Source organism: Chiloscyllium plagiosum, unplaced genomic scaffold (assembly GCF_037043375.1).
Source record: "Chiloscyllium plagiosum isolate Xiang-an unplaced genomic scaffold, Cpla_swu_hap1 HiC_scaffold_2, whole genome shotgun sequence".
NCBI lineage: Eukaryota > Metazoa > Chordata > Chondrichthyes > Orectolobiformes > Hemiscylliidae > Chiloscyllium > Chiloscyllium plagiosum.
Genome location: NW_028270140.1, coordinates 152,589,083 through 152,601,435, shown reverse-complemented (window position 1 = coordinate 152,601,435; position 12,353 = coordinate 152,589,083). Strand labels below are relative to the sequence as shown.

General features: G+C 46.9%; 2 protein-coding genes across 2 annotated transcripts in view; both read right to left on the bottom strand.

Moving 5' to 3' along the window:
* The window catches only part of LOC122546012 (uncharacterized), a 213,856-nt gene that overhangs the window by 36,554 nt on the left and 164,949 nt on the right, over nt 1-12,353 (bottom strand). The window lies entirely within an intron of this gene.
* LOC148152023 (sialic acid-binding Ig-like lectin 12) overlaps nt 8,496-12,353 on the bottom strand; it is a 59,995-nt gene continuing 56,137 nt past the window's right edge. The window contains exons 9-11 of the mRNA XM_087974903.1: nt 9,862-9,915; nt 9,733-9,768; nt 8,496-9,467 (exon numbers count right to left, since the gene is read on the bottom strand). Coding sequence (XP_087831029.1) covers nt 9,430-9,467; nt 9,733-9,768; nt 9,862-9,915 — 128 coding nt within the window. The 3' untranslated portion in view covers nt 8,496-9,429. The remainder of the gene's footprint in view (nt 9,468-9,732; nt 9,769-9,861; nt 9,916-12,353) is intronic.

The window sequence follows — 12,353 nt, the reverse complement described above, 5'->3', positions numbered from 1 at the left end:
CTCAATACCTCGTTCAATGAAGGAAAGCATGCCATATGCTGTCTTGACCACTTTACTGACCTGCGTTGCCACCATCAGGAAACAATGGACCTGAACACCCAGATCTCTCTATACATCAATCTTCTCCAGGACTTTTCCATTTACTATATAGTTCACTCTTGAATTGGATCTTCCAAAATGCATCACCTCACATTTACCTGGATTGAACTCCATCTGCCATTCCTCTGCCCATCTCTCCAATCAATTTATATCCTGCTTTATTCTCTGACAGTCCCCTTCATTATCTGCTACTCCAACCTTGGTGTCATCTGCAAACTTGATAATCAGGTAACTGATACATTCCTCTAAGTAATTTATATTCATATCACAAACAACAGGGTCCCAGCACAGATCCCTGTAGAACACCACTGGTCACACATCTCCATTTTGAGAAACCCCCTTCCACTATTACTGTCTGTCTCCTGTTGCCCAGCCAGTTCTCTAACAATCTAACTAGGACACCCTGGAGCTCATGCAACTTCACCTTCTCCATCAGCCTACCATGGGGAACCTTATCAAATGCCTTGTATATGACATCTACAGCCCTTCCTCCATCAATCAATTTTGTAAACTACTCAAAGAATTCTATTATTTTGTAAGACATGATCTTCCCTGTACCAAACCATGATGCCCTTAAGGATAAACACATTTTCTTCCAAATGGGAATAGATCCTATCCCTCAGTATCATCTCCAGCAGCTTCCCTACCGCTGGCGTGGTTGGTGATGAAATTTCCTGTGGTGGAGTAATTTCCTGTTCTTTTTCTCAGGGGGTGGTAGATGGGGTCTAACTCAATGTGTTTGTTGATAGAGTTCCAGTTGGAATGCCATTCTTCTAGGAATTCTTGTGCGTGTCTCTGTTTGGCTTATCCTAGGATGGATGTGTTTTCCCAGTCAAAGTGGTGTCCTTCCTTATCTGTATGTAAGGATACTTGAGAGAGAGGGTCATGTTGTTTTGTGGCTAGTTGATGTTCATGTATCCTGGTGGCTAGCTTTCTGCCTGTCTGTCCAATGTAGTGTTTGTACAGTTCTTGCACGGTATTTTGTAAATGACATTAGTTTTACTTGCTGACTGTATAGCGTCTTTTAAGTTCATTAACTGCTGTTTTAGTGGGTTTGTGGGCTTCTCAAAGCATGCAGCAAGATGCTCGTGATATTGAGTTAGACCTCAGCGGACTTCTCGTCTGATTCCACCACAAATTTGATCTTGGCTCATCACTCAGGACACTGTAAGATTCCACCCATAATCTCAGCAGCATTAGCTGTGACAACAGGGGTAGGCCCACATGAACCAGTGGTGACTATTCAAAGTTCTCACTGGTGACCTGCTCAATGTTTATCCATGAATCAATGTCACTAAAACTAATATCTGGTTGTTAGCGCATTGCTGTTTGTTGGGAAATGAAAACAGAAGAACGAGATTGAAATGAATAAATGTATTTTCAAACTTAAATCTGAAGTTTATAAATGTGGATTGTTCTATACAAATCTGAAAAATAAGATTCAGTGATTATAATTGTTCCTTTTCTGGGTCAGAGATATTCAGGATCAACCTCATTAGCATGATATAAATGCCATCTTTCCATTTCTTCATGTTCACTGAATTATCCACAACACCATTATTAATAACACCCTCGACACAGCTGGATGTTCAGCACAATCTTCCCAAGGAATAAGCAATAAAAGCTGCCCCACAACAAGGAAAAGATATTGATAAAGGTACAGAAAATGTATATAGAACGTATCGATACACCACACACATACGTCAATCCCATATTACATATAGATGGAGATTGTTACACCTCACTGAGGTAGCAGATTGGAAATCAAGCCTCACTCTTCCTGGGGTCATCCAAAATGGTGAATTTTTTTTTCGAAGTTCACAAAACTTTCTAGTTTACCTGAGTCTTAGTCCCAAATTGACAGAAAGTACCGACTAGCTTTCTATACTTACAAGGCTTACTATTTATTAGAAATAAATTAACTCTAATTCCAGAGAAATAATGACAACCCATTGACAACTACTCATCACAACTCTAAGATCCTCAAAAACTCCCCTTTGAATGGACATATGCACAAGGCTGGTTCAGTGGTCCTGCACACAGGATCTGTTGAAATGATTCTCGTACAGATCAGAATGCTGATTCTTTGTGTTCCTTCTCCAGGTGCTGCCATTGGTTTACAAGAGATACAGGGTAGCTTATAAAAGATCAGACTTATTCATTAAAGGTTATAGCTTACTACAACTACTGATGTAAAGGAAGATCAGTTGGTTTTCCTGAGATTTAAAGTAGTTTTTACTGCAGGGAACAGAGGTGATGATGAACAGTTCCTTAGATGTTGGAGGTCAGATGACTTCTCCCTATCTTTTCATATCCACAAGCTATTCAGTTACCTGGGAGCCAATTACATAATTGTTGGCACCAAGAAGGTCTTTGTCAAAGACTCATAAAGTCATACAGATATACAGCATGGAAACAGACCATTCGGTCCAACCTGTCCATGCCAACCAGACGTCCCAACCCAATCTAGTCCCACCTGCCAGCACCCGGCCCATATCCCTCCAAACCCTTCCTATTCATATACTCATCCAAATGCCTTTTAAATGTTGCAGTCGTACTAGTCTGCACTACTTCCTCTGGCAGCTAATTCCATCAATAACCACTGTCTGCATGAATAAGTTGCCCCTTAGGTCTCTCTTATATCTTTCCCCTCTAACCCTAAAACAATACCCTCTCATTATGGAATCCCCCACCCCAAAGAAGAGACCTCATCATTTTATAAAACTCTGTAAGGTCACCCCTCAGCCTCTGATGCTCCAGGGAAAACAGCCCCAGACTATTCAGCCTCTCCTTCTAGCTCAAATCCTCCAACCCTAGCAACATCCTTGTAAATCTTTTCTGACAAGCAACATGAATTTGACTGGGACAACACTACCATTATAGGGCAAGCCAAACAAAGAACAGCCAGGGAATTCCTAGAAGCATGGCACTCATCCACAAACTCCATCAACAAACACATTGACCTGGACCCAATATACCAGCCACTACAGCGGACAGCTGAAACTGACAACCGGAAGTGGCAGGGACAGGCCACTATAAATGCCGGAGGAAACACCACAGAAGCGCTTCACAGGAGGCTCCCAAGCACTGAGGATGTCACCTAGACAGGGGACGAAACGTTTGCAACAAAAACTTCCAGCTCGGCGAACAGAACCACAGCAACGAGCACCCGAGCTACAAATCTTCTCACAAACTTTGAATCTTTTCTGAACCCTTTCAGGTTTCACAACATTCTTCCGATAGGAAGGAGACCAGAATTGCATGCAATATTCCAAAAGTCACCTAACCAATGTGCTGTATAGCCACAGCATGACCTCCCAACTCCTGTACTCAATACTCTGACAAATAAAGGAAAGCATACCAAACGCCTTCTTCACTATCCTATCTACCTGCGACTCCATTTTCAAGGAGCTATGAAACTGCACTCCAAGGTCTCTTTGTTCAACAACACTCCCTAGGACTTTACCATTAAGTGTATAAGTCCTGCTAAGATCTGCTTTCCCAAAATGCAGCACCTCGCATTTATTTAAATTAAACTCCATCTGTCACTTCTCAGCCCATTGGCCCATCTAATCAAGATCCCATTGTAATCTGAGTGAACCTCCAATTTTGGTGTCATCCGCAAACTTGCTAACTATATCTCTTATGCTCACATTCAAATCATTTATTTAAATGATGAAAAGTGGCGGACGCAGCACTGATCCTTGTGGCACTCCACTGTTCACAGGCGTCCAGTGTGAAAAACAACCCTCCACCACTACCCTCTGTCTTCTACCTTTAAGCCAGTTCTCCCTGTGTTCCATGAGATCTAACCTTGCTAAACACACCCAGTCCAAAGCCTTATCAAATTCCTCAACTGAAATCCACATAGACCACATCCACCGCTCTGTCCCCATCAATCCTCTTTGTTACATCTTCAAGACACTCAATGAAAGTTTGTGAAATATGATTTAACACACCAAGCCATGTTGAGTATCCCTAATCAGTCCTTGCTTTTCCAAATACATATACATCCTGTCCCTCAGGATTCCCTCCAACAATGTGCCCACCACCAATGTCAGGGTCACAGGTCTACAGTTCCCTGGCTTGTCCTTACCACCCTTCTTAAACAGTAGGGAGAAAGTGAGGTCTGCAGATGCTGGAGATCAAAGTTGAAACTTTATTGCTGGAACAGCACAGCAGGTCAGGCAGCATCCAGGGAACAGGAGATTCGACGTTTCGGGCACAGGCCCTTCTTCAGGAATGAACAGAGAGTGTTCAGCAGGAGAAGATAAAAGGTAGGGAGGAGGGACTTGGAGGAGGGGCGTTGGAAATGTGATAGGTGGAAAGAGGTCAAGGTGAGGGTGATAGGTCGGAGTAGGATGGAGGCGGAGAGGTCAAGAAGAAGACTGCAGGTCAGGAAGGCGGTGCCGGGCTGGAGGGATTCGGCTGAGACAAGGTGGGGGGAGGGGGGATGAAGAAACTGGTGAAGTCCAAGTTCATCCCCTGTGGTTGGAGGGTTCCCAGTCGGAAGATAAGACGCTCCTCCTCCGACCGTCGCGTTGTTGTGGTTTGGCGGTGGATGAGTCCAATGACCTGCATATCCTCGGTGGAGTGGGAGGGGGAGTTGAAATGCTGTGCTACAGGGTGGTTGGGTTGGTTCGTCCGGGTGGCCCAGAGGTGCTCTCTGAATCGCTCCGCAAGTAGGCGGCCTGTCTCCCCAATATAGAGGAGGCCACACCGGCTGCAGCGGATGCAGTAGATGATGTGGGTGGAGGTGCAGGTGAATCTGTGGCGGATATGGAACTTTCCTTTGGGGCCTTGGAGAGAAGTGAGGGGGGAGGTGTGGGCGCAAGTGTTGCACCTCCTGCGGTTGCAAGGGAAGGTGCCGGGAGTGGAGGTTGGGTCGGTGGGGGGTGTGGATCTGACAAGGGAGTCGCGGAGGGAGTGGTCTCTACGGAAAGCTGATAGGGGAGGGGAGGGAAATATATCCTTGGTGCTGGGGTCTGTTTGGAGGTGGCGGAAGTGACGGAGGATGATGCGCTGTACATGGAGATTGGTGGGATGGTAGGTGAGGACCAGTGGGGTTCTGTCCTGGTGGCAGTTGGAGGGGCGGGGCTCAAGGGCGGAGGAGCGGGAAGTGGAGGAGATGCGGTGGAGGGCACCGTCGACCACGTCGGGGGGGAAATTGCGGTTCTTGAAGAAGGAGGCCATCTGTGTTGTACGTATTTTGAACTGGTCCTCCTGGGAGCAGATGCGGCGGAGACGAAGGAATTGGGAGAATGGGATGGCGTTTTTACAGGGGGCAGGATGGGAGGAGGTGTAGTCCAGGTAGCTGTGGGAGTCGGTTGGTTTGTAGTAGATGTCCGTGTTGATTCGGTCGCCTGAGATAGAAACAGAAAGGTCTAGGAAGGGGAGGGAGGAGTCCGAGACTGTCCAGGTGAATTTGAGGTCGGGGTGGAAGGTGTTAGTGTAGTGGATGAACTGTTCAACCTCCTCGTGGGAGCACGAGGTAGCGCCGATACAGTCATCAATGATGCAGTCTCAGCAGAGGTCTCACCTTCGTTAAAGATCAGTCCTCAGCAGAGGTCTCACCTTCGTTCCCACACGATCTCGGGTCAATGAATTCAATACACGGAGTGACATCGAACAATTCTTCCGCCGCCTTCGCCTCCGTGCCTTCTTCTTCAATCAAGACTCTCGCCCACCCTCTGATGACCCCTTCTCCCACCTCCAACACACCCCGTCCACCTGGACACCCCGTGCTGGCCTCCTACCTGCCCTCGACCTCTTCATAGCAAACTGCCGCCGCGATATTAACCGCTACCTGAACTCCCACACCCCTCCCACCCACTCCAACCTCTCACCCTCGGAACGCGCAGCCCTCCACTCCCTCCGTTCCAACCCCAACCTCACTATCAAACCAGCTGACAAGGGAGGCGCGGTAGTAGTTTGGCGCACTGACCTTTACACCGCTGAGGCCAAACGCCAGCTCGCAGATACCTCCTCCTACCATCCCCTTGACCATGACCCCACCCCCCACCACCAAACCATCATCTCCCAGACCATCCATAACCTCATCACCTCAGGGGACCTCCCATCCACCGCCTCCAACCTCATAGTCCCACAACCCCGCACCGCCCGTTTTACCTCCTGCCCAAAATCCACAAACCTGACTGCCCCGGACGACCCATCGTCTCAGCCTGCTCCTGCCCAACCGAACTCAGCTCGGCATACCTCGACACGGTCCTGTCCCCATTAGTCCAAGAACTCCCCACCTACGTTCGGGACACCACCCACGCCCTCCACCTTCTCCAGGATTTCCGCTTCCCCAACGCCTCATCTTCCCCAACGCCTCATCTTCACCATGGACATCCAGTCCCTGTACACCTCCATCCCCTATCACGAAGGACTCAAAGCACTCCGCTTCTTCCTTTCCCGCCGTACCACCCAGTACCCTTCCACCGACACCCTCCTTCGACTGACCAAACTGGTCCTCACCCTGAACAACTTTTCTTTCCAATCCTCCCACTTTCTCCAAACAAAAGGAGTAGCCATGGGCACCCGCATGGGCCCCAGCTATGCCTGCCTCTTCGTAGGGTATGTGGAACAATCCATCTTCCGCAACTACACTGGCCCCACCCCCCATCTTTTCCTTCGCTACATTGATGACTGTATCGGCGCTACCTCGTGCTCCCACGAGGAGGTTGAACAGTTCATCCACTACACTAACACCTTCCACCCCGACCTCAAATTCACCTGGACAGTCTCGGACTCCTCCCTCCCCTTCCTAGACCTTTCTGTTTCTATCTCAGGCGACCGAATCAACACGGACATCTACTACAAACCAACCGACTCCCACAGCTACCTGGACTACACCTCCTCCCATCCTGCCCCCTGTAAAAACGCCATCCCATTCTCCCAATTCCTTCGTCTCTGCCGCATCTGCTCCCAGGAGGACCAGTTCAAAATACGTACAACACAGATGGCCTCCTTCTTCAAGGACCGCAATTTCCCCCCCGACGTGGTCGACGGTGCCCTCCACCGCATCTCCTCCACTTCCCGCTCCTCCGCCCTTGAGCCCCGCCCCTCCAACTGCCCCACTGGTCCTCACCTACCACCCCACCAATCTCCATGTACAGCGCATCATCCTCCGTCACTTCCGCCACCTCCAAACAGACCCCAGCACCAAGGATATATTTCCCTCCCCTCCCCTATCAGCTTTCCGTAGAGACCACTCCCTCCGCGACTCCCTTGTCAGATCCACACCCCCCACCGACCAAACCTCCACTCCCGGCACCTTCCCTTGCAACCGCAGGAGGTGCAACACTTGCGCCCACACCTCCCCCCTCACTTCTCTCCAAGGCCCCAAAGGAAACTTCCATATCCACCACAGATTCACCTGCACCTCCACCCACATCATCTACTGCATCCGCTGCAGCCGGTGTGGCCTCCTCTATATTGGGGAGACAGGCCGCCTACTTGTGGAGCGATTCAGAGAGCACCTCTGGGCCACCCGGACGAACCAACCCAACCACCCTGTAGCACAGCATTTCAACTCCCACTCCACCGAGGATATGCAGGTCATTGGACTCATCCACCGCCAAACCACAACAACGCGACGGTCGGAGGAGGAGCGTCTTATCTTCCGACTGGGAACCCTCCAACCACAGGGGATGAACTTGGACTTCACCAGTTTCTTCATCCCCCCTCCCCCCACCTTGTCTCAGCCGAATCCCTCCAGCCCGGCACCGCCTTCCTGACCTGCAGTCTTCTTCTTGACCTCTCCGCCTCCATCCTACTCCGACCTATCACCCTCACCTTGACCTCTTTCCACCTATCACATTTCCAACGCCCCTCCTCCAAGTCCCTCCTCCCTACCTTTTATCTTCTCCTGCTGAACACTCTCTGCTCATTCCTGAAGAAGGGCCTGTGCCCGAAACGTCGAATCTCCTGTTCCCTGGATGCTGCCTGACTTGCTGTGCTGTTCCAGCAATAAAGTTTCAACTTCTTAAACAGTAGCACCACTTTAGCCAACCTCCAGTTTTCTGGCACCTCACTTGTGACTAATGATGATACAAATATCTCAGCAAGAGGCCCAGCAATCACTTCTCCAGCTTCCCACAGAGTTCTCGGGTACACCTGATCAGCTGCTTGGGATTTATCCACTTTTATGTGTTTCAAGACATCCAGCACTTCCTCCTCTGTAATATGGACATTTTGCAAGATGTCACATCTATTTCTCTACAGTCTATATCTTCATGTCCTTTTCCACAGTAAATTCTGATACAAAATTAGTATTTCCCCCATCACCTGCTGCTCCATAGAAAGGCTGCATTGCTGATCTTTGAGGGGTCCTATTCTCACTCTAGTTACTCTTTTGTCCTTAATGTATTTGTAAAAACCCTTTGGATTCTCCTTAACTCTATTTGCCAAAGCTATCTCATGTCCCCTTTTTGCCCTCCTGATTTCCCTCTGAAGTATACTCCTACTTCCTTTCTACTCTTCTAAGGATTCACTCGACATATCCTGTCTATTCCTGACATATGCTTCCTTCTTTTTCTGAACCAAACCCTCAATTTCTTTAGTCATCCAGCATTCCATATACCTACCAGCCTTTCCTTTCACCAAACCGGAATATACTATCTATGGACTTTCGTTATCTCATTTCTGAAGGCTTCCCATTTTCTAGCCATCCCTTTACCTGCGAACATCTGCCCCCAATCAGCTTTTGAAAGTTCTTCCGTAATACTGTCAACATTAGCCTTCCTCCAATTTAGAACTTCAACTTTTAGATCTGGTCTATCCTTTTCCATCACTATTTTAAAACTCATGGAATTATGGTCACTGGCTGCAAAGTTATCCCCCACTGACACCTCAGTCACTTGCTCTGTCGTATTTCCCAACATTTGGTCAAGTTTTGCACCTTCTCTTGTAGGCACTTCGATATATTGAATCAGAAGATTTAATGCTTATTGGTCATTAGTCCATAAACCAATCAGATAGTTGCTTCCAGCTGAATCTCCATTTGTACATGAGCATGTCTCCAGCTCGACGGCACCTTCTGCTACTGTCTGACCCAGCAGCTGTGTAAACAACACTTACAATGAGTGTCAGGTTACTTCCTTTCAAAAACATGCAGTCACCCTTAAACAATCCTTGGCTTTCAAACAATTCTGATCAATTTCAGTCCCCATTTAAAAACACAAAGATACAAAGACTCAAATCAAAAAAATACTTTTGAAGAATAATAATGTCATGGTTATGAGCTGGTGAATTCCGTGATGATGCTTGAATTTGATCTGAGAAACAGTGTAACCTCGGTTACACAGGTTCAGTTCTTATTCGCTCCTAATGTGTTTTCACCACAGCTGCGTAGGTTACATCGGCTAGAAAGATACAGAAATTAGAGCTGATGATAATTATAATTTCAGTTTGAGGGCAATTAGAGGAAAGGGGCACATTTACCCAAACATCATGTGATTAAATCTCCATAATGCTGCCAAACAGAGTTGGGGTCTCAAATAACAATGAAATGGATCACCCAGGTGCAACTAGCATTGCCCCACATATGGGAGAATGGGCTTTAGGGATTGGGAAATGAGAAAGGATTAAGGTAAGGATTAGAATTTTGAAAGGACAAAACTGACTCACTCTCTTCTGAATCTGCAACCAGGAGAATCTTGCCACCTTGAACGAAAAGAGAACAGCCTGTTAGTGAGGATGATGTATTTTAAATGATTAGAAACATCACTATGTGGAAAAAGGTATGTAGCTGGTTACCTTTTCTGTTGCTGTCAAACACAATGCTGGCATAGGTATAGGAGTCAGGCTGAGCTGTAATACAAACAGTATCCACTCTGAAATGGGCTTACTGCATTAGCTTTCTGACTCGAGAATCAAAGAATCATGCAGAATCCTGGATTCACATCACAACTTTACAATTGGAAAACATTGGATGAACTGCATGAGAATCAGACATCAAACCATATTCCGAGCTATTTGGACAGGTGATGCTCCATTTCTTAAAGAGTGACTTAAAAGGGGGCAAGAGAGTTGGAGAGGTTTGGGCAGGAATTCTCACAGACTTGGAGATTGAAAGTTAGGCACCAGTGATGTTACTATTACAGTCTGGTGAAACCACCACCAGTCATCTCTTGCTAATGGGAGAACAGCCCTATGCCCTCTGGGACTATGGTGAGTTTACATTTACAGGAAGGGATATGGAGGAACCAGATTTGGAAATATTGTGAGTATATGAGGATGACAGACCCAATGCTGTGGAAAAATTTGAACCTGAGGAGGATAATCTTTCATTTTATGTCTTTTTCAATTCACGAGCAGTTCTGGGCACCACACCTTGGGAAGGATATTCTGACCTGAGAAATAGTGTGGTGTGGAATGATGACTTCAGGTCTCACAGAGTTAAATTTAAGCATGTTCTAACACAAATTATGTTTGCATTGGAGGTTTGGGGATGATTTGTTTGAAGTTCTCATGAAAAGAAGAGCATAAACGATCTTTCCACATTCTCCAAGTCGGGAAGTCTCAGATGCCTTCCCATGGGGGTTCCTGATTCCATGATTCCCAACCCTATCCCAGGGTTTCCAATTTTCTCACAGTCCCATTATTCAGGTCACAAACCCTGCACCCAGCACTCTGAGCCAATTCCCTCCATTGCAGAGGGAAACACATGCTGCTCCTCCACAATGTACATCCAGTTGGACCATGATTTTAAGGAATCACGGTTCACAGTGTCTCAGAGATATTGCGGATCACAGTTTACATGAGGGAACTTATTGGGAGTTAAATTAGAAGTGTGCCCCTTGGTAAGGCATACCTTTTATGCCACCGCTTCTATAACCCACGTACCATCACCCTTACCATGCTAAGATGTGGCATTTTGAAGCCCATTATCATGTATTTCAAGTAATACTTTCCTGGAGATATTTTCCAATCAACACAATTAGAGATATTATTTCACACCTCTGGATCAGGTGGGACTTCACCTCGGACTCCTGGCTTTGCAGGAGGAATATTACCATTGTACCACAATGGTCTTAATCATAGAGTCATAGAGATCTAGAGCACAGTAAAAGATCCTTTGGCCCATTGAGTCCATGTTGGTCAAAACCAACCATCTACCCATTCCAATTCTATTACCCAGCACTTGCGCCAGTTCCTTATACATCGACGTCACAAGTGCACATCGAAGCACTTATGAGAGTTTCTGTCTGTGTCACCCTCACAAGCAATGAGTTCCAGATTCCTACCATCCTCTGAATGAAAAAAGGTTTCCCTCACATCCCTGATAAACCTCTAACGTTCACCAAAAATCCTCAGACAGCACCTTCCCAACCCACTAACACCTCCAGCTAAACGTTCAGTGGCAGTAGATAAATGGGAACACCACCACCTGCAAATTCCCTTCCAAGGCACTCACCATCCTGACTTGAAAATATATCATCATTCCTTCACTCTTCTTACATCAAAATCATGGAATTCACTCCCTAAAGGCATTATGGGTCTACCTCCAGCACGTGGACTGCAACGGTTTAAGAACGCAGCTCATTACCATCTTCTCAAGGAACGGGCAATGAATAAAAACAAAAGCCCTCCCCCTTACCTTAAATTAATGTCCCATGGTCACTGATTACTCCATCATGGGGAAAAGATTTTCATTTCGGCCGTATTTATGTCCCTCATAATTTTATGCATCTCAATCATGTCTCCTCTCAATCTCCTCTTCCCTTGAGAAAATAATCTATCCAAACTCTCTTCATAATTGAAACTCTCCAGCCCAGGCAACATCCTGGCAAATCTGCTCTGTACCCTCTCCAGGTCTATCCCATAATGTGGACTCCTGAACTTCACACAATTCTTTAGCCTTGACCTAACCAATTTTTCATACAGTTCCAGTATAACCTCACTGCTCTTACTTCAGCTCTAGGTTTCAGCTAATAAAGGGAAGTATCCCATCGGGCTTTTTATCCACATTATCCACCTGTCCTGATACATTAAGGGGACTGGTGTACATGCACACCAAGGTCGCTCTGATCCTTGGTGTTTCTCATAGTCTTACTGTACGTTATGCGTTCCCTTGCCTTTTTTGTCCTCCCCAGGGGTATCACCTTACGCTTATCCAGGTTGAATACTGTTTGCTACTGGTCAGTGCATCTGACTAGTGTGTATGGATCCTCTTGCTGTCTAGAGCTATCCACCGTGCAGGGTGGCACAGTGCTCAGTGGTTAGCACTGTTGCCTCACAGCGCCAGG